Genomic DNA, 22046 nt, shown 5'->3' on the forward strand with positions numbered 1-22046 from the left:
GGTATGTACGTAAAACTTTAGTAGGAAATATTAACAAAGAAAAAGGAATTCGAGTTGAAAAGAGATATATTCTTTTAAGGTATCTAATTATAAAAAGACGTAATGAAGAAGACGCAATTTCTATTTCAGCAAAAAGTTCATTTTGTGTTGCATACAGTGAAATTGAAAGGTGTGCAAAAAATGCATATAATGCATTTTTTAAGCGTTTAAAAAAATAATGCATTACAATTCCTGTTCTGTCCCCCGGATCCAGGGAAAATTGCAAAGAAACATCAAAACAAACAACTTCAAACTGTCAAAAAATGACTGTCTGATTCTAAGATGTAGTGTTCATTGTTTTTAAAAAATCAAAAACGATGAAAACTAACTGTTTACAACAAAGCACATACTGAGACAGATCGCCACCTTCTATGTTTATGCCATAAGTTGCCGGCCGATTTGAAACAGTTCTAACACACGGCATCCAGCCTTCAATAGGCGTACAATAGAAATATCCCCAGTTCAGGACCTCAGTTATATCCTTTTGGTTGTTATGGCTTTTTCAGTGCTGAGTAATGTTTTTCATTGTTCAAAATTGTCTTTGGAGATTTCTCGACCATTTTGTTTCTTTTGTCACTTTTTCATCTTAATTACTTTTCTTTGATCCATTTCTCTTCTGTTTCACATATCTCTTTAGTTTCTTTTATCTCACACACTTTTCCTTTCTTTTTATTACATTTTACATCTTTATTTTCGTTGGGCAAAGTTCTCTAAAGTACCCCATTTCGTGTGAAATTATTGCTCGTACATCCATTTCTATCAACGTTTGTCTATTTGTGTTTTTGGTGCACTTTCGCACCATGTAAATTAAACCGTTAAAAAATCAGTCGAGTCTTCAATGCATCGACAAATGTTCGTCTTTATTGACATACAACTTAGAAAAGGATTTTAGTTACTTTCCGCGATATATCAGTCAATAAAATAGGGATATCCCAAACTGGCCTGACCTCAACTGTTACAACTAACTGTGTGCTTTTAAAATGTCCTCAGGAACTTTTGAAAACAGTTTACACAATTCATTACGCTTTTTTTTAACGTAACATCTCCATAACTTTAATCTCCATAAAGCTATTTCTCTTCTCTTTTTTTGTCTTTACGTAACTCGTATTTTGTTTGTTTTCAGGGAGAACATGGCAGAGATGGTGCCCCAGGACAACCTGTAAGTATTTCACAAAGATGCGAGTCATAGTGATGATGATGAAAAATAGTAACTTACCAATGATAGCAAGCAAATAAACAATTAAGCGTTTCAGTTCTCCCTTTTGTTACTCAATAATACTTTATCATCATTATAACTTGGACATTCGCAAATGAAGTTTTGTTTGAAAGCTAACAATCATATTTTATTTATTTACTTTACAACTATGATCTTTCACGCAGGGACCACCTGGGGCTGATGGAGCACCTGGACCCAAAGGTGATAGAGGACCTCAAGGTTTTCAGGTAGGTAACTTTTGATAGTTTCGATTACGAAAGTATCATTGAAAGTTTGGAGATTGCGGTTTTTTTCTTTTTTTGTTTTTGTTTCAACGTTTAAAAGATTACAGTATGTTTCTTCTGAAAATGTGAGAAAAAATTATAAACAGTTATGATTTTTCCAACGAAAATATCTCGTAAAAATTATACTACAAATATAATATGTTTTTATTTAGGTGGTATAACTTCACATCAAATATTTCTTCGTTTTTAGGGACCTAAAGGTGACAGAGGATTTGACGGCGATAAAGGAAACATGGGAGTCGGTTTTCAAGGACTAAAGGGAGAACCTGTAAGTATACGTATTGATGGAAAAAGCAACTATTTCGGATATTTAATTCACATCTTATCCATTTAAATCATAAAAGACTGTTTTCAGGAAATCTTACGCTCAATGCGAAAGGAATTGTTACTTTTTTTTTTTTTTTCAAGAATTCAAAAATATCGCTAGATATCTATGCATACACTACACATATACATAACATGTATATTTCGAATGAAAAAAAAATCGAATTATTTATTGCCATAATGGACTGGTTATTTCAATGAGTATATGTGTGTATGAACAGAAAAAAAAACGAAGAAATTTATTTGTGCAAAAACTATGTATAGCTATTTACGCATGAAAGTTCTTCATTTAATACCTGATCAAAACTTCAATCCGAAAAATGTTGTGGCACTTCACTACACTAAAATCAAAACCACTGTCGTACGCACAAACGCCAATACTATAACTGCAACTATCCATGGCGTGATATGGTTTTAAACTGGTCGTGGACTATATTATTAAACACTGGAAGTTGTTAAAACAATAGATACAAATGTAAGAATTTTCCTTTTCTCGTCAAAATTCGCCAAGTCTAAATGAAATTTTTAAAAATTCTGCCAACTCTGCATCTTTCTACATACCTGTAGAACTACTTGGAAAATAAAATTAGGCATTTATAACTTGAAATTATAATCAACGGCGATTAAAAATATCTTTGTAGGATCAAACATATTTAAATAAAAACTGAAATCCCCTATACCTTAAAAAAATGAAACGGAATCAATTCTAAAACTAAATATACAAAAATCAGAGACTAGAACCAATAAAAAAAGAAGCAAAGAAAAATGAATTTTATTATAATATTAAAACGTAACATGATACCATTTAAAGAGAATAATGTAAGTTCACTGAAAGAACAAACAACTTTAAATTGGATGAGGTAACTAGAATGATATACTAATGTATAGCATCAAATAAAATGTTGTGTATGAGGAATTGTAAAATGTATTTAGAAGAACGGAAACGAAATGTATTCTTTCACATTACAACAAAACTACGATATTTTTTTTAACTAAATGTTCTTTCATAGTTACATTATTTATTGCATGTATATTACAATTCCTTAATAATAAATCATGTGTAGTAGGATTAAATTTTATGAATGAATGATCTCTAATTGTAGGGAGATCGTGGATTGATTGGACCACCAGGTCCTCCTGGTGCCTGCGACGGATACTTCCTGGAACAGAAAGGTATAACCGTAGGACTTCCTGGTCAGCCTGGACGAAAAGGACAAAAGGTATGGTAATTATTAAAATTAAAGAGTCCTTTCCCATGCTTATAATCCATAAAATATTAGTGCTTGAAACAAATGTGAGCATTCATTTCAAGCACTAATCTTTCATATGAGCCCATGCTTCTAATCCATAAAATATTAGTGCTTGAAATATAAATTTGTACATTCATTTCAAGCACTAATATTGCATATGTTACTGCGAAAGTTCGAATTCTGGTAAACATCAACATGATGCTCTGAATATTAACATTCACATTCAAGCAATAAAGATCGGCAAATATTTGCGGTGAATCGATGATAAAAGTCGTTATTCTGCATTATTAATCTTTCATAGCACACTATACACACGATATACATTAATTTAATCATTATTTTAACTACACAACTAAAAAATTATCCGACATGGAAAAAACTTTTACATTTTAAACCGAAAACAGAGAAAGTTTTTTTTTTTTATTTTTCATCATTCATAAAGTAATTTAAGGTAAGTTTAAATTTAATTTGTAATTTATGTCATTAAACTAAAGCCCGAGTTTTGTTACATTCCCCTAGCATGTTCTGTTTACAGTCTCCTTCACAGGCGCATTTCCAATCATCCAATCACACAAAATTGAGATAGCAAAAGGTTTCACAGCATTTTGAAATGGTACTAATAAGGCATTACTCATTTTTTTTATATATTTTTTATCATTCATAAACTAATTTATGGTAGATAAATAATATATGTCATTGCACTTAAACCCGTGTTTTGTTACATTCCCCGAGCATGTTCTGATCAGGCAGCCTCTTTTACAAACACACGAAAATGAAATAGCAAAAGGTTTCACAGTATTTTGAAATGGCACTAATAAGGCAGTCCTCTATTTCAAAACACAATGCAATTACAAAATATTCACTTTCGTCATCATTTGTGTTTCGTGCAAGTTAGTGAAAAATGATATCTTGTGAAAATAACGTTTTATCACATTAGTGGTTTTATTGTTACGAACTTTGTTTAATGGTTACATGTGTTAATGCAATCGCGACCTTGAAAATGCTTTGACTTATCGAAATGAATTTGTTTACTGGAGGTGACGCAGAGGATTTTTATCAGAAGTGGCGAATCAAAGTAATGAAAGTTAAATAATTGAGAAAAAATGTTTTTCTGTACCTGATAAAATATACTATCGTCTGCTTTTTTCTTTTTTTTTCTCATGCAAAAAATATTGTTTATTTTTTCCCTGTTTTCTTTCTTTTTTTCATTCTTTTCTTCGCTTGGCAATTTTTTTCGAATTGAATACAGTCGAAATCGCGTATAGTGCGTCCTGTTTTAAGGAAAACTCGGATTTAACGAGGAAATCAAACAGATTTGGTTGGTGCTAAAGTTTTGTCTATGAAACCAAAACTCGCTTTAAAAAAGAAAAGCCCGCTTAAAGCGAGCAATATTTTTGTAATCCATAAAATTTCTGTTGATTTTCTCCCCAGAAAAGATTATTCTATTTTATGAAAAATTCCATTAACATTTTGAATTCAACCGAAAGTTAGAGATTAGATAAATAATGAAAACAAGTGACGACACGACCCTTTTTTGAAATTCGTGAAGTTTAGGAGCAATTAAAAATTATAGTGGCTCCCAAAAGTGTTCGTACACCTACGACTTTCAATGAAATAGGACCCTATCCATTGGTTAGAATAAATGTTTTGGAATAGGTATTTAATTATAAGATCTATGACCGATTTTCAACAAAACTACATGATTTTTTTTTAATATTAAAACTTGATTTTTTAAAAATCAAAAACCAAAAAGCGCCGGAAATTTTGTCTTACAAAAGTCTTTGTACACTTTAAAAAATGTCCATATATTATTGAATAATCTAACTTTTTATTAAGTTATCATTTAGTAGAATATTATACAGTATCAACAACACTTTTAAACGTCTGGAAATAGATTTCTTTTTTTTTTTTTCGTAATTCCTGATTAAGTGTTCAAACACGCTCCGAGTCTTACTGTTTCTAAAGCTCTAATTTCGTTTCAAAGTCGTATTTTCGTAATCTAGTCTCCAGATATCTCTAATTATGTTATATTAAGTTTAAATCTGGAGATTGAAGGGATATTTTCTAAACTTTTTAGGACAATTTTCGAGGCACTAGACGCAAACGTTGAAAACCGTGTGCTTCTTATCGTTGTCTCGATAAAAAACGAAATTTTTTCCAAAAACCAAATTTTTGGCTAAGAGTTTAAATTTGGTTTTTAAAAAATTTGAATGAACAGCATGATTCCTTATTTAATCAAAAAATTTCAAACTACCAAGTCCTGATGCTGATATGCACCCTCACAAAAGAACACTTTCACCGTCCTGAATAACTGGTCCAACTAAGTTCTTAAGATTCAGTTCTTAATTTTTTCTTCTATTTACAATTATACAACAATTTAACCAAAAGTGTTAAATTCCTTTTAATGTGTAAGTAAGACGTAACTCCAAAACGTTTTGAGCTTATTTATCATTGATTTTTTGACGAAAAGCGTAAGCTTTCTGTTTTTCGCACGACCAAGAACATTTCTGCGGGAAGAGGTCTCATTTAATCCAGCTAACCAGAGAACTTGGAGAAAAATTTTAGATGAAAATTAAATGTAAACATTTGCATTTAACTCTGCAGAAACTTTTGCAGCTCTCAAATGTGTATTTTTCATAAATTTTTTAACTGTATATCTCAAATCATGCTTTTTCAACTTTGCCAGTTGACCTTTTCTTAATTTGTTTTCGATCCGATTCTTTTCTTTAAAGCATTTTAACAAGCACTTTACTATAGAATGGAATAAATTAACTAATTTAGAGACATTTCAAACCAATTTACCGCTACTTTGAGGAAAAAAATCAAATTTCGAATGGTGTTTGTGGTTTTTTTCGAATACCAGACATTTTTAAGTAATAAGCACAATATTAAAGAATAAATAAACAAAAAATTAAAGCTGAATGACTTTTAAGGGTCCACACAATGCAAAAATAATAAAGAAACAAATGATAATTTAATCATGAATTTATTCAAAAATATTTGAGTGTACCATAACTTTTGTGGCGTATTATTTCTCTGTCTCTTCGTTTTTTGACCCATTTCAAAAAGAAGATAGGTCAATATTTTGAAAAAACTACAGGCTTTTATTTAGAATGACATAGGAATGATGTGAAAAAATATTGGACTTCATTTTCGAATTTAGTTTTGCATTATTTTGGTTTTACTCAAAAACTTCAAAGTGTACGAACACTTTCGGGAGCCACTGTATATTTGCTGAAGAGAATGTTATCGTTTCCGAAATATCGTTTTGGAATCCGTTTTCTACGAGCGCTCGGATATAAGGAGTCAATATCACGATCCTTTCGCTCTCATTGTAAGCCAGTTCGACTGTATTCCTTCTGCTATTATCTTCTGTACATTTTTGAAACATTATTTAATTTTAAACGCTTAGTTATGTGTGATTGTTCTTGTCCTATCTAACTTAGGAATTTCTTTATGCCAACGATGTTAACTACATTCATTTCAAATATGCTTTTCTTTTTCATTTCGTTTGCTTAAAAATTAATGTTATTATTATTATTATTACTACTATTGTTATAGGGTCATTCCATAGAAATGTCAACCTCAACCTCAGAAAAAAAATTTCCACAAAGCCTTAATTGTGACCTATCATTTCATTAAGCGTACTTTCTAGTACATAAATCCAGTAATAGTTTGCAAAAATTTCATTCGGTGTTTTTCTTCTGGCTCTAAACGTGCGAGGTGCTAGAAAAGGCTTAGCATGTGCAAAAAACATGCGTCTACATTTTTTTGTGTAATGTAAAATTTTTTGCAAAATTTTAAAAGAACTATGTTTATTCTTAATGATTAGATGTTGGCCCGACAAAATTGACTGTTCTTTTTGCATACATTGTAAGATAAGTATTTTAATTAGTTTGGTTATTTCACTGAAAATATTTGCGTTACGTTAGTCACGAAAATGTACTATTTTCTGCTTAAAAACTAAACCAGATGATTGCACCAAACAGCACTTTTTATTTTCTTACATCTGTGTCATATTTACTTAAAAAGTGCAAAATATTTATTTTAGTATCAGTAGATATAAAATAATTAGTGTGACTAACGTAACATTTGAGGTGTGACTAACGTAACAGTTTGCATGTGACTAATGTAACATTTTAAAAATGACTGCATATATTTAAAACTTATTTAATTCAATGTACATTTTCATGAACAATTTTGAATATGTAGGCATTCTATATTGACTGAAAATATAAAGGGTAAAAAATACCAGTAATATTACACTGTAGACCTTCTGTTTACTTAGAAAAATACCTTTTTAAAGGTCTTTATAAAGATACTTCTAATTTAAAGAATTATTTAAAAAGAAAAAAGATGAGTCAAGCAAAGTGAGTACTCTGCTGAATGTGCATTCAACACAAGAATCCAAGCTTAAGAATTAAGATAATAGAAATACAATCTTAACAAAGGAGAACTTCTCTATTTTTTAGAAAATACATCTCCACCTATTATTAAAATGAAGTAATGGCTGCTCGTTGGAAAACATTTGAAGATGTTACATGATACAGTGACAATAAGCGCTGCTGCCATACATTTCAGAAAATGCAAGAATGATCATTTAGAAATTCAAACATTTGCGGTGATATCTGGAATTAAAATGCATTCTGCAAAAACGTCCGAATATATTTTTTTTTTTTCAATCTTACATTTTAATTCAAAAGGATGCACAACACTATTCGTTCGATGAATCAGTAAACCTTAAAAAATAATATGCCATTGAAAAGTACTACGGAGTTTCCTGTAACGATAACTAGTATATCAGCAGAATACTAGATTTCGGTGAAACTATCAACGTGCATAAAGTTAATTTTTACAAGAGAGCTATTTAGGATTTAATTAGCCCAAGAATGATGTTATTCAGTTTGTAAAAGCAGTTTTTTTTTTTTTTCGCACATTCAAATTGAGTTAATTGAACTGAATCCTTCCATTCAATTTCTAACACTTATATAGAAAAAAAGTAAAGAATGAACCATAATACAACACAAAGAAGGTTCCTAAAAAGTGTAAAAGTAATATAAGAGCAAGAAATTAATTATAAAAAAATTTTTATATGCATTCATTGCTTGTTATTCGATGGTTACGTTAGTCACGTTACGTTAGTTACACACAGTTTTTCGGAAAAGTACCATTTAGGGCAAAAAAAGATTCATATGTAACAAATCTGTAGTACATTTTTAAAAATAGATGGTTTACCTCTTACAAATATATCGGCCAATTTTAAATGCCTGCGTAAATTTCAGAAAAATTTGCCTCGTAACATAAGCATTGTTTCTCAGGGTTGCAAAAATGTTACGTTAGTCACGATGCCTTTTTTGGAGAAAAAACACCTGCCAGCGCTTATTTTGCTTCAAATTCTTGGTAGAAATGAAAAATAGTCACCTTGTACATTTTAAATCTGCATATTAAACCAAAACACATTTATTTTTACACCCGGTGTACGTAAAAAGAGTTTGAAAATCAGCTGCGAATGTTACGTTAGTCACTATGGAATGACCCTATATTATTATCATTACATCAAAATTTTTAATCAATATGCTTTATTTAATGCTCTTTCCGAGTAGTATTTAGTGTGAGTGAAAACTCAAAATTATCTGATATTTATACAAAACTTCTAGCTTTTAGAAACATGAAGTAACCAAGAAACTCTGATTCAGAATTCAAACTAAAGAAATTAATGAGAAAATTGCATTTAGTCATTTACATTCAACTCGAATTACTTCGAGTTATCGAGGGCTAAACCATACGACTTCAGGGATATTGAGGACAAGGGATGGGAATGGCTGAAGCTTTAGTTTTATTGGAAGTTCGAGTAATGGGAAATTTCCACAGCTTTCTCAAGGGTTGAATCAATGAAAACTGAGATAAAGCAGTATTCGAGTTATAAGATTCGAATTATAGAGAGTTGGACTGGATTTACATTTTCTCCCATTAATAAAAGATTGCAGAGCGAAATATTTAGATTAATAGAACCTCATTACACCCCTCCCCTCCTAAAAATTATGGATGTGTATGTTTATTGTTATCTATTTGATTCTTACATTTATTTTACTTTATAATGTTTTTATTTTCAGGGTGAAGCGGGGGATAGAGGGGAAAGAGGCTTTGACGGAATACCTGGCAAAATGGTGAGATAATTTCTTATGAATAAGATGATCTATAAATTTCAGGAGATATATTATCTCATCTGCTTTCAAGTGAAACAGCATTTCAAATCCTTAACAAAGTTTTATGTTTCATAATCATGAATTTCGGATTAAAAGTTCTCACATACAAAAGATTTGTTTATTTACAACGAAAGTTCGTAACTCATTCACTCATCGTGTAACTTAAAGCACAAATACACTACATTTTGCATTTCTGAATTCTTATGGCTGCTTTTCTTTTTTATCCGAAAGTTCACGACAGTTTACTAGATATTTGCTCGATCAAAGAATTTTGATTGTTCTGCAGCAAGTTGAAATCAATAGAATCAAAATCAATGTGACAAAAACTAATCTTAAAGAGCAATAAAGTTAGTGATTTCATGTGTGTTTACACACGTCAGTATCGCACACGTCTTCGGGGATGATGCGGGCTGACAGAGGACGCGTCAGCCTTACTGGAAACTACGACACTTTTTCAGATCGTACAGTGAAATCCCGTAACACTGAATACCAACACAGTATACGAGCTGATGTGTGCATCACATGACTTTCACGCCAATTTAATGTTATTTCTCCATTATTGCAATTTTAATGTAATTCAATAGTTAACTCTCTAAATATCACCAACAGTGGCCAAATTAAAACCAGATTAAAAAATAAAAAAAAATCGCCAAATTTGTCGCCAAGTTGGCGACCAAAAGACTGGCGATATATAGTCAAGTGTCCGCCAAATTATAACACCACTTGAGTTCGCATCAAAATTAACAATGATTCCCCCCTCCCCAAAAGGTTCAAAAAATCCCTTTAGAATCACTCGAATGCAACCAAACGAGGAAGTGCACAACTAGACCGCACTAGGAGTCTACGTATCAAATTTCAACTTTCTAGGAGATACCGTTCTTGAGTTATGCGATATACATACGTACATACGTACATACAGACGTACATACAGACGGCACGAGAAAACTCGTTGTAATCAACTCGGGAAATGTTAAAATGAATATTTCGGGCGTCTATACGTTCTTTGGTATATATTCACGTGTGGTCGGGTCGATAAAAAAAACTCAACATTCATTCGGGGGTGAGAAAACGGAAATTAAGGTCGATTTTTGAGTGAAAATGTTTTCGCGAATACAATACTTCTTTTTTTGTAAAAGGAAGTAAAAATCAGTGTTGCCAGATTGGGGCAAGGGGAAATTTTGGGGAAATGGGTTTTGAGGGGAATTCATTGGGGAAAATTTTTTTCCTTGGGGAAAACCTGGGGAAAAAAAACCTCGGGAAAAAAGATTTTTTTTTCGTATTTAAATTCGCGTCAAGAAGTAGTGGGAACATTGTATCAAACAGCGTTGGGATAGCTTTGCTCAACTTTATGGATTTCGCATTATGTGGAATACTATGCTATGGAATTCACATTAATGTTCTGCGTGAGTAACTAGTTGATACGTGAAACAGATAAAAATAAGTGTAATGAAGAGTGTTCTTGGATAAATATATACAAAAATCATAGTTTAAATGTACATACAGAAGCAGAGTAGTAAATGCGAGTAGAAAAAATAGATTTGGTTATTTCTTATCTCTCGGTCAGGCGCTTGTATTTATGACTAGTGGCGCTCACACCGCTTTGCCCGTAGTAGAAAATTAAAAGGTCTTTTGGTCCCCCTGTATATTTACAAATAATGCAGAATGAATTTCTCACCAATTGGATTGCCCACGTTACGGTTCCACGTTATGATAACTTGGTAATTTACTCGTACATCTTATGATAATTTTGCTCGGGAAAATGTTCTTAAAATTGGAATAGAAAAAGAACAAAATCAAATTTTCAAAAAATCGCTTAAAGGTGCACACTCCCATGCTACAAACTAATTCTTTGCCAAATTTCATGAAAATCAGCCGAACGGTCTTGGCGCTATATGCGCGTTAGAGATCCTGACAGACAGAAAGAGAACCGAACAGAGAGATATCCAGACAGAGAGACTTTCAGCTTTATTATTAGTAAAGATAAAGAAAGATAAAGATAAAGAAGACAAAAAAAAAGCGAAAATGTGAAGGAAAAAAAAGTTGGGGAATTTTATAAGAAAATTTGGCTATTTGGGGGGGAGGGGAGGAATGTCAAGAGACAAAAATATTAGAGGAAGTCGATTCATTTTATGAAAATATTAGTAGAAAAATAATTTTTGCATCGCTTTTTGGGGAAAAGTTGGAAGGGAATTGGGGAAATCTGGATTTGACCATCTGGCAACACTGTTAAAAATACGTTTCAGCAAAATAAATTTTCTGACCCGATTTCACTTTGAATACATATTGATCGTTATAATGCGATTTTATTGCATTAGTTTTATACTTTTTGTTGAGCAAGAGGGTCCGACGACCAAACTTAAAAAGGGCTTGCTTTGTCTCACGGCGGCCCTGTAAGTAAAACATGATTCCCGATGGATTTCAAACTCTAGCATTTACCGTTTATGTTTGTTTCACCAAAACTCTCAGATTACCAGGGGAATTTTTTGTGAAACCGATTGAAATTAGAGGTTGGAAAGCCTTTATCTTCTTATGTATCTAAAGAGAAAAAACTAAGTCATTCGCATTTTTGAAGTAGCAGATGTTGTTGTTGTAACAAATATCATTCGCATAACCGAGCCGGATAGCAATTGCTAGTCGATTCAAGATACAGATGGACGGCTTCCGTTTCAACGAGCACCATTTACATGGAAATATGAATGAGCTCAGACAGCACACGCTAGATGGAAGCTTTAAAAATCAGTTTTATTTTCTTGCATTTGACCAGTATTTCTTAATGATGTTAATTTTTCCTCCTAGGGACCACCCGGTGATATTGGTATGACAGGTGAAAAAGGACTTCGGGGATATCCAGGACCAAGAGTAAGTTGAAATTTTTACAAAGCCACTAAATATTACGTAACCGTAAGTGTTAGAGCTGTTACTAAACAGCAGTCTCGATCAAGAAAATATTATTAAAAACTTATTTCATACATTTGTTAAAATATAATCTTATAAAAGTATATTTTTTAGGGTAAAGATGGATTTCCTGGACCACCCGGACCTCAAGGATTCAAGGTTAGTTACGCCGTTTTCCGTGCCAGTGAAGGATTTATGATGACTGTTCCATTTAAATCTACATCCATCCCTTCTAATGGAAAGTCAATTAATGTTAATTAAGCCGTATTTCTTAAATTTCAGCATATTTAGTAAAACCTATTTTACGAGATATTACGGCTTGTGGTTTACTATAAGACGGGTTACATTTCAAAATAAATTCATATACGCGTACAAGTAATTGATAGTTTCACAAAATAATAATAATAATGATGATGATAATATGGATCAATGGTTTTGCACAAACTAAAACACACAAAATATGAAATTAAGGAGATTTTATTGTTTCTGTATAAATGCAGTAAATTGGTGCTCATTTGTGATGGTAGCATACAGGAATAAAATATGAAGTAAACTGTTCCTAAATGTCTATATAGTTCACACCTCAAAGATAAATTTATTTCATTTATTTATTTATTATTTATTTATTTTGGTACCCTGATGCTTTGTTGTCAATAACTTTTCCACGTTAGCTTGAGAAGTAAAAACAGTATTTAAGGTAGAGGTAGAACAGATAAAAAACTTTTTCGAAAACTTTATCAGTGTTACTTCGCCAGTAGATGATAACATTAAAATTTACCTTACTGGTGCCGACCTAATGCATTCTGTGAATTATAATTTAAATTGAACCTTTCAAATACGATTTTATTTTTATTTTAAAATGTAAACTATGATCCTATTTTTGAACAAACTTTTGAAAATGTATATAAGGGTTAAAAATAGCGGACAAAGACAAAATTAACTTAATCGCTTTACATCAAACATTTTGAAATTCAGTGCACAAAAGGTGCTAGACAATAGACATAAAATAAGTTTTAAGGCATACTGTGTAATTTCAAGCAAGTATCGAATGTTACTGAGGATGTCTATTTAATGAACCTCAAATACTGATAAGAAAAAACTCCAATCGTAGCTCACGAAGAAGATAGTTATTGACCTTGTTTACTTCTTTGATCTAAACACTTAAAATGGTACTTTTGTTGTCGTCTCATATACTTATCTCAACAAAGCATTTCTTTTTGAAAACTTTTTAAAGATATATTTTTAGTGCTCTCTAGACGCGTTTTTTTTTTTTAATCTGTCTTTAAATGTTTTGTTTATGCAAACTGCAAATTTAATATAAAAAAGAAGAACAAAAAGTAGTATGGTATCATGTCTGGTGAAAGAAATGTCTGTAGGATTTGTTTTAAACCATCGGTTCCCAACCGGTGGTTTGCAAACCCCTGGGAGTCCGCGAGAGGTTTTTAAGGGGCTTTGCGAAAACATTATTGTAATGGCGGAATTTTAACATGATTGTTAGAGATGAAGTCTCCTGCTCAAGCGATTTCAAGCACATTTTGTTCAACAGTTATTCAAGTAAAGTAAGAAAAACAACGTTAAAAAAAAAACACACAAACAAATTTGCCAATTACAGCAGACACGTATTTCGGCATTACAGGGAACGCCTTTTTCAATGAAAAAAGTAATGAGCTTATAGACATCCGACAAAAACCAAGAGCATATATTTTTGTCTTGTCGACGCCCCCCCCCCCCCCATTTTCTTTTATTTATCTTTCTTTTTCCTTTTTTCAAATATTTTTGTTTCTGTTTATTTTATTGCGTGGTGCTTTTTTCTTCCAATCAGCTTTTCCTTTCTTGCGGTTCACGGTTACCGACATTTCCTTTTTGTTCAAGCTTCGGCTTAATCTTTGTCCAATTGAATTTCTTTCTTTCTGGGTTCTGTACCTAAGAGAAAGTTCTTGGCCTTTGCTTGCATCCCTATTGGTTCCTGATCGGTTTATAATTTTCCCATCGGTGTTTGGCTAATCCGCTATTTTTATCTTTAGGGCTGCATGCTTATTTGCTCTTGGCTTCTGTCGGATGTCTTTTCATCCATAAGCTCATTACTTTTTGCATTGAAAAAGACATTCCCTGTAACGCCGAAACACGTGTCTGCTGTAATTGGCAAATTTGTGCTTTTTTTAACGTTGTTTTTCTTACTTTACTGTTCAGCACAAAGGTATTTATTTATTTTAGTTATTCAGGTGTCTCTCGCATATTCGATACTCTTAGAATGACAATGTTAGCATACTTGATGACATTTAAAGAATTAAGTCAAAGCCCCTGCTTTACCGCTGTCATTGAGAATGGTAGCATTGAATGCACGCCGACACAAAGCTCCACTTTTGAATGCAATGTCCTCAGATGACAGAATATGAAGACGGACATTTTCTGAATAGCTTTTAATCGGAAAACTCGATTAAATTTGACGAAAACATTACATGGTGCATATACGAGCGTCTCAAATAACTTTAATTAATTTCTGACGTTTAGTTCCTTTACCATTGGAGTGCAATGACGAGTTATTTACGATACTTTTGTTTTGGTGGGCCGATAATGCGTCGAAAAGTGATCGCGCTGTTATTTGTTGCTATAATTTTCACACTGCTTAGACTACAATTTACTTCGAGCTTTATTGTTTAAAAAGAATGGCTAACAACTCAAAAAAATACGACAAGAAGTATGCTAAAATAAATTACTTCAGAACATTTTCGTGAGTGAAGCTTGGCAGTAAAAAAAAAAACAATGGAATATAACCCTGTAATTTAATTGGCAATATATGTAAATAAGGAATTCATGAAATTTGTGCAGAAACATTTTCTTGTAGAAAGTGACCTTTAAAATATTTGTTTCAGTAAAAATTACTTTTGTGTAATAGAATTAATTATAGGCGTTTCTATTATTTTTCAATATACGCATTTCATTCCTCACTTATAACATAAAGAAAAGAAAATTTTTCAGAAATCAAATGATTAATGTAGGCGGTATATACTACTTATAAAACGACAGAACTCGTAGTCCTTTTCAAGAAGACATACAGCTAGAAACATTTCTAATTTTAATGGAAGAAAAAAGACCATTTAGTTAATCTGAGACAGTTCTTTGAAAGGTATTTCCAAAGATAATTCTTTAATTGATTTATTTGAATTTTATTACCTTTTGGACTACGTTTCTATGTGAAGAAGCATTTTCATAATAAACAGAGATAAATACTGAAACAAATTGAATGCTGAACCTGAAGTAAGACTGAAACTGTCAGATATTTGAGCATAACTTTGAAAAACTTTGTTTGTTCCACAAATATCCTATTTTAAAAACTTTTTCAAAGTTGGCTGAAGCTCAAAAAGAATAATCACCGGGTAAATTTTTTGAAGAATTTGTTTTGTATATATATTTATTTTTAGCTATCATTTTAATTCGTAGTAATATTTGTAATTCTATATTTTGCTGTTATATTTTCGTTCTTCTTCGAAGAAACTATGGTGTGTGTCTGTATGCGGTTTTTTTTTTTTTTTTTTTGCTTGCAACTTATAACTTAGTACCCAAGGAGTTCGCCAATTTCTTTCGGATTTGGAAGGGGTTCGCAAGGGAGAAAGGTTTGGGAACCGCTGTTTTAAATGAAAAGGACTAGCGAATATACTTAAAATATGAGTCACACCTAAAAAGTATTTTAAAAAATTCCCCCAATTACGCAAACATCGCTGAAACGACTATGCTTCATAAAAAGACTCCTGTGCAGAAGAGGCGTCTATGAAACGAAAGTGTCAAATATTTTTGGTTTTATGAGATAAGATTGAATAATCTTTCTATTAAGTTCGTAGATATCAATGTCATCAATCGATAAAATTGATAATAAACAATCGTAATAGAAAATCCCACTTAAAATTATTGCTTCCTCTTCGAATTAACAGTTAACATTTATGTGCAGAGGTTCTCAATTTTTTTCGATTTACAGCACCTTTTGAAGAATTATAATTTTCTCACATTACCCTAATCTAGCTCAGGGGCGGCATTTCACCATTTCATTTGGGGGGTCGAGTTTCTTAAATATGTATAACCCCAAAGCGAAACCAAACGCACATTAGCTAACAAGAAGTTGTCATAAACTCGGTTTAGTATGAATAAAATTTGTTTAGAAAGAATTAAAATTTTGATTCATTGACTAAAAAGTTATCATACAAAACATCTCGCTACTAAAGTTTTTATACCTTTTGGAAAAGTTATAATGCATGATTTTTGGAATTCGGAAGAGTAGGGAATCGTGTTACTAATCTATCATTGCCCAATGTCGTGCTGTTTTGCCAGTTCAGCTAAATGGAAAAAAAAAAAAAATCCCTTTGTGCTTCGAAAATATTTCTCTAACCTCCTGAGACATAAAAAAAAATCTTTCTCTACTAGATGAACTGATTGTAATAGTTAAAAAATAATTGAAGTAACACAAAGTTATGTATGAAAACACTGTTTATACCTTGCTCTTCAAAATCATCCAGGCTACTTCAAAAACTGTGAGGGGCTTAAACTTTTCATCATTGAATAATCTAGTCATGTCGGCGCTCTCAGCTTCAATGAGATATCATCTGCCTCCAGCTCTGTTATTCACTATTCCAGACTGATGAGTCCATAACAAGGACGAAACTGCAGTCTCTGGATGTGAAAACCATTCTGTCGGTATATTGCTTGTAATTTTTCTTGCCTCACGCTAAAAATTTTACTCACAGTTGAAACATTTTATTTTTCGTTTTCAAAATCCAATCCAAACAACCATAATCCCAGCCAACCACACAGAAAAATAATTATCATGAAAACTTGTGTTAATTTCATTCGAAACTGAATCTATTACTTCATACAAAATATTCAAAAATCAATGTTTGATTTCATATCATCATGTGGATTTTTGTTACTTTTTTTTTTGCACCTCTTTAAAATTTGCTTGAAGGAAGAATTTTTTTGAAAAATTTCACAATTGATTGTAATATACATCTATAAAAAATCTTTTTTTTGAGTTTCAATTGTAGATTGAACTGTGGTAGTATGGTGCACAGATCAATTGTAGATTGAACTGTGGTTTGAAAAGTCGAGTGGCGGATTGAAGATATAGATTTTAATAGAGTAAAGCATTTTTCAAGAACCTTTTCCCGATGCAAACAAATTGGATAAAAATTCAAACGAAGTCATACATGCTAAAGGGCATGAGCTTTTTCACCACTGAAAGAACCTTTTTGCAATAATTCTTCCAGTCGTCAAATTACTGCTTTGAAGCTATAGACCAGTGCCAATAGCTTTGAAAATGGTAAAAAGTCGAAAAAATTTAGAACAGGATAAAACCAGTTAGAAAGGTAAGAAAATCTAATAACATTAATAGGAAAAATAAATTACGGGCGAGCTGAGTTCGGGAAGGGGGGTGTAGGGGGGTTTAAGGGGGGGGGAACGGTTTATCACGATTTCCGGAAAAACTAAGAGTCCTATCGAAAAAAACAAAATTGCAAAGTTGTTGGTAATAAAAAGATCTACAACTTTTGTATTTGCACTTTTTTTCTATAACCTCAAAATATATGCGAAAAATTCAAAAAACCGACTTTTTGGTTTTTTATTTTTATCTCCCACAAAAAAAATTTTTTTTTCACTAAATTTAATGAAAAGTTACCTTATTATGTCCCAAATACACTGTAATTTTTTGGATTTAAAATATTTATTTTTTCTCCTTATTTTGATTCAGTAGTAAAAAATCATCAGAATTTTCAATTAAAAATTCTCACGTCAAAATATCTGATTTTTTTTAAAAATCGGAGCAAGTTTTTTTCGTTGGAATCTCTACTTTTTGATGGTATAAAAAACAATATACAATACTATAGAAATTTTTCGCAAAAAATGAAAAAAATCAAAAAACTCGAATTTGAAAAAAAAAAAAGTCATAACTATGTAAAAATTTTAAGCTCCTTATTAAAATGTACACTTTAATTACTCGAAAAATGAAATTTTCTATGTGACATTGTCACAAACTGAAAATAAAATTATATTAAAATAATTAAAAATCAAGCTACAGCATGCATTTCTTTTATACCCTTCTCATCCATCATTAGACGGTGACTGCAGTGCCCCCTATAGTTTTTTGGAGTTACGAATAGCAAGCTACACTGTAGGATGGGATAAATGAGTAATTTCCGCAATTTCGAACTGTGTAACCTTGAATATTATGAAAAATAATCAGTTTTCCAATTGTGTTTGCTGTTAATTATTGTATTTGCTGTTAATTTAATAAATAGCTTAAAATTTTACATAGTGATGATTTTTTTTTTCAAATTCGAGTTTTTTTGATTTTCTTCATTTTTTGCAAAAAGTTTCCATAGTATTGTATATTGTTTTTTATACCATCAAAAAGTAGAGATTCCAACGAAAAAAACTTGCTCCGATTTTTAAAAAAAATCAGATATTTTGACGTGAGAATTTTTGATTGAAAATTCTGATGCTTTTTTACTACTGAACCAAAATAAGGAGAAAAAATAAATATTTTAAATCCAAAAAATTACAGTGTATTTGGGACATAATAGGGTAACTTTTCATTAAATTTAGTGAAAAAAAATTTTTTTTTGTGGGAGATAAAAATAAAAAACCAAAAAGTCGGTTTTTTGAATATTTCGCATATATTTTGAGGTTATAGAAAAAAAGTGCAAATGAAAAAGTTGTAGATCTTTTTATTACCAACAACTTTGCAATTTAGTTTTTTTCGATAGGACTCTTAGTTTTTCCGGAAATCGTGATAAACCGTTTTCCCCCCCCTTAAACCCCCCTACACCCCCCTTCCCGAACTCAGCTCGCCCGTAATTTATTTTTCCTATTAATGTTATTAGATTTTCTTGCCTTTCGAACTGCTTTTATCCTGTTCTAAATTTTTTTGGCCTCAAGCATTATTGGCACTGGCCTACTATAGAAAAATGGTTTTATCGTTTTAACTCTTAAAGATGATCTTGTGTCACTCCGCGATTGCATAATTATAGAGCCCCATAAAAGGTATTTGGTTGATATGTCTTTTTTTTATTCAATAATCACATGCATTTTTAAGAAGTTTCTATGAAAGCATTGTAATGTATTGAACAGCTAAAACGTGTTTCTAGCAGAAGAAAGCGATGAACACTCATTAAATAAGTATACACTTAAAAAATGAGCGTGAAAGTGAATGTAAAATATCAAGGAATTTTCTTGTGAAAATCATGCAGCCACACCACTTTTCACGAGCCTTTCACATTGGACATGCCATCGTTACACTGCACTGTAAAAACGATTCAGAAACGTTCCTGGAAAATAATAGGCAGTTGATGTGCCCAATTTCTGCCAGTAACATATCTCGCAAAAACCAGGAAAGTTTTCCCCTAAAATTCAGTAACCTCCCTGAAAAATCCAGAAATCTTCCCGATTAAAGCCGTTGTATCTCTGGTAGGGATAACATTACATTTCGCCACCTTCCTGATTTATCAAGACTACCAAAAGCAGTACTGCAAGCATGGCCAAAGCTAAGTTAGAATTGCAAGTAAGTATCAAGCATCCCACTTGCTTGCAATTCTTGTAAAACAACGTAGTCCATACTTATTCGCTCCCTTTGGGAGTTTAATCAGCACGGACGAGCCGTAAACGAAATGAAGCCAATACACCTTATAAATACTCTCAATTAATCTTTAAACTGGGAGCTAAACATATTTTTTACAACAGAGAGAAGTCTGCAGCAGTGCAACTTGTAGCAATTCAGGAAACTTTTTGTTAGTGATACTTGATATTTCCAGGAAGTGGATAAAAACCATTGAAATCCCGAAAGTTTACACGGAAATAGTCAGTAATGTTTCTGACTTTTTTTACAGTGTGGGCACACAAGTATGAAATATTTAGCCTATATGAGGCAATGTCTTCTTTAGTTAAAATTAACCATGGTTCTCTATCAGTCTTCTGTGTTCTGAAAGGACCGGAAAATACTTCATGAATTTCTAAGTAATCATCCAAATAACGAAAAACACTTTTTCTAGTCTGAGAATGTGTCGAGTTTCATCAAATAGTTGCTGAGAATTAGCGAGATTTTCTTTAATGAACATTGATTTTCGACTTACGTAAATTGAATTCACCCATTTTCTATCATTCTGTTCAAAAGATTTGGGGGTGCGATTGCCCCCTCTTGACCCCCCTATTTGCCGCCCCTGATCTAGCTCTATGTGGTTGTTGTCTATTGACATCGTGAACATATAGTGACAATTCTTGCCCCTCCAAGCGGCACCAATTTTTAGAATCCGTGGACTACAAGCGAGGCCTTCGAGATAGGAAGGCCATCCAACTAGCAAATGACGTCATCGTTAGTCGATCCACAATGATATTGGGAAGTGAGCTCTTCGATTAGTATTTTGGTTTAATTAAACTATTTGGTTTATTTACTATTGTCTTCTATTATTTTAGTAGCATTAAAACTTCTACTTTTTCATTAGAAAACATAAAAAGGAACCAATAATCATACATTAAAAAATACACTGAGCTTAATTCATAGTATTTCACATAAAAACATTTATAAGTCTTACAAAGTATTCAAATAACTAAACACGATTTTATTTTACAATCTTGTAAAAACGAAGTGATAAATAAACAGTTTTATTTTTCATTTGAAAATTTTTTTAACACTAATCGCATTTTAACTACTCGTATATTGTATCGAAACATTAAGTCTTAAGAAGTATTCAAATAAATAGATGAACTTTCATTTTACAATTACATCAAAACAAAAAATAATTTTACCATTGTATTTGAATAAGAATAAAATGAAATTTTAAAATATAAATAAACATTTTTACTAAAGTAAACGGGAAATATAACTGCAATACGTTTCAAAGACATAACATCAAATTAAAATACATAGTACCAGATTATTAATGTTAACTTAGCTTAGCAAATTTATACTTTTAAAAAGACATGAATGTTTGGGTGCCATCCCCCAAAGTAAACGGTGCCCTACCTCCTTCAATTATGAAAACTTCAAGAAAAATACCCCATGAACATCTCCCCCATCTCCCTTAAAATTTCAAGGGCACAGTTATTTATAACTATAGCCGTTGAAAAGCTATCATTATTATGAGACTATGATTCCTACCCCTCCCCCCTTCGGTGGGCACTCTCGAAAAGTTACACAGGAATTCAACTTTAAAAACGTTAAGTAAAGAATGAATTATACAAGATCATGAATACTGTATGTTGTACATCAAAAAATGTATTCAATATCAAAGCAGCCTTTTTTTTTTGGAATTTGGCTACTTTTCCATTTTTAGCTTTTTCTGATGCTATTGATTCTTGTGTGTGGGGGGGGGGGGCTTTAATAGTTCATCATTTTAGGCTTTTGAAAAATTATTTTAAAGAGCATTAATTGATGACAAAGTAACCTTTTTCAAAAAACTTCTCATAGAATGACCATTTTAGCAACTTTCTTCAATACTTAAAACTTCATATATGTTAAATTTAGATCAACATTTTTCTGAGTAGGCTCTTTTAGGAATTCGGTGTTACATTATTGTGACAGGGGGAAGGGAAAGGATAACAAGAAGTGTGACATCACGCGTTGTTTATAACAATATGCTCATGTTGAACAGCGTTACATGTAACAAGGAGGGAGGGGGGGGGATTTGTTAAAAATTTTGCAACATCCTTTATGGACAGCCCCTTAATTCAATTTATATTACAATTTCAGAGTTCCTGAAAGCTTATTAACAGAAAACCCAAGGAGTTCAAAATTATATAGTTCAAGACATTTTGCCTTTTTTAAGCATAACAAACAATCATAGAGCATTTGGCA

General features: G+C 31.8%; 1 protein-coding gene across 1 annotated transcript in view; it reads left to right on the plus strand.

Annotated features, from left to right (window-relative positions):
- Positions 1 to 22046, plus strand: part of LOC129233442 (collagen alpha-2(IV) chain-like) — a 148589-nt gene that overhangs the window by 83072 nt on the left and 43471 nt on the right. Inside the window, exons 8-14 of the mRNA XM_054867471.1 lie at positions 1163 to 1198; positions 1420 to 1482; positions 1730 to 1807; positions 2967 to 3083; positions 9227 to 9280; positions 12116 to 12178; positions 12329 to 12373. Of these exons, the coding sequence (XP_054723446.1) occupies positions 1163 to 1198; positions 1420 to 1482; positions 1730 to 1807; positions 2967 to 3083; positions 9227 to 9280; positions 12116 to 12178; positions 12329 to 12373 (456 nt within the window). The remainder of the gene's footprint in view (positions 1 to 1162; positions 1199 to 1419; positions 1483 to 1729; positions 1808 to 2966; positions 3084 to 9226; positions 9281 to 12115; positions 12179 to 12328; positions 12374 to 22046) is intronic.

Source organism: Uloborus diversus, chromosome 1 (genome assembly GCF_026930045.1).
Source record: "Uloborus diversus isolate 005 chromosome 1, Udiv.v.3.1, whole genome shotgun sequence".
NCBI lineage: Eukaryota > Metazoa > Arthropoda > Arachnida > Araneae > Uloboridae > Uloborus > Uloborus diversus.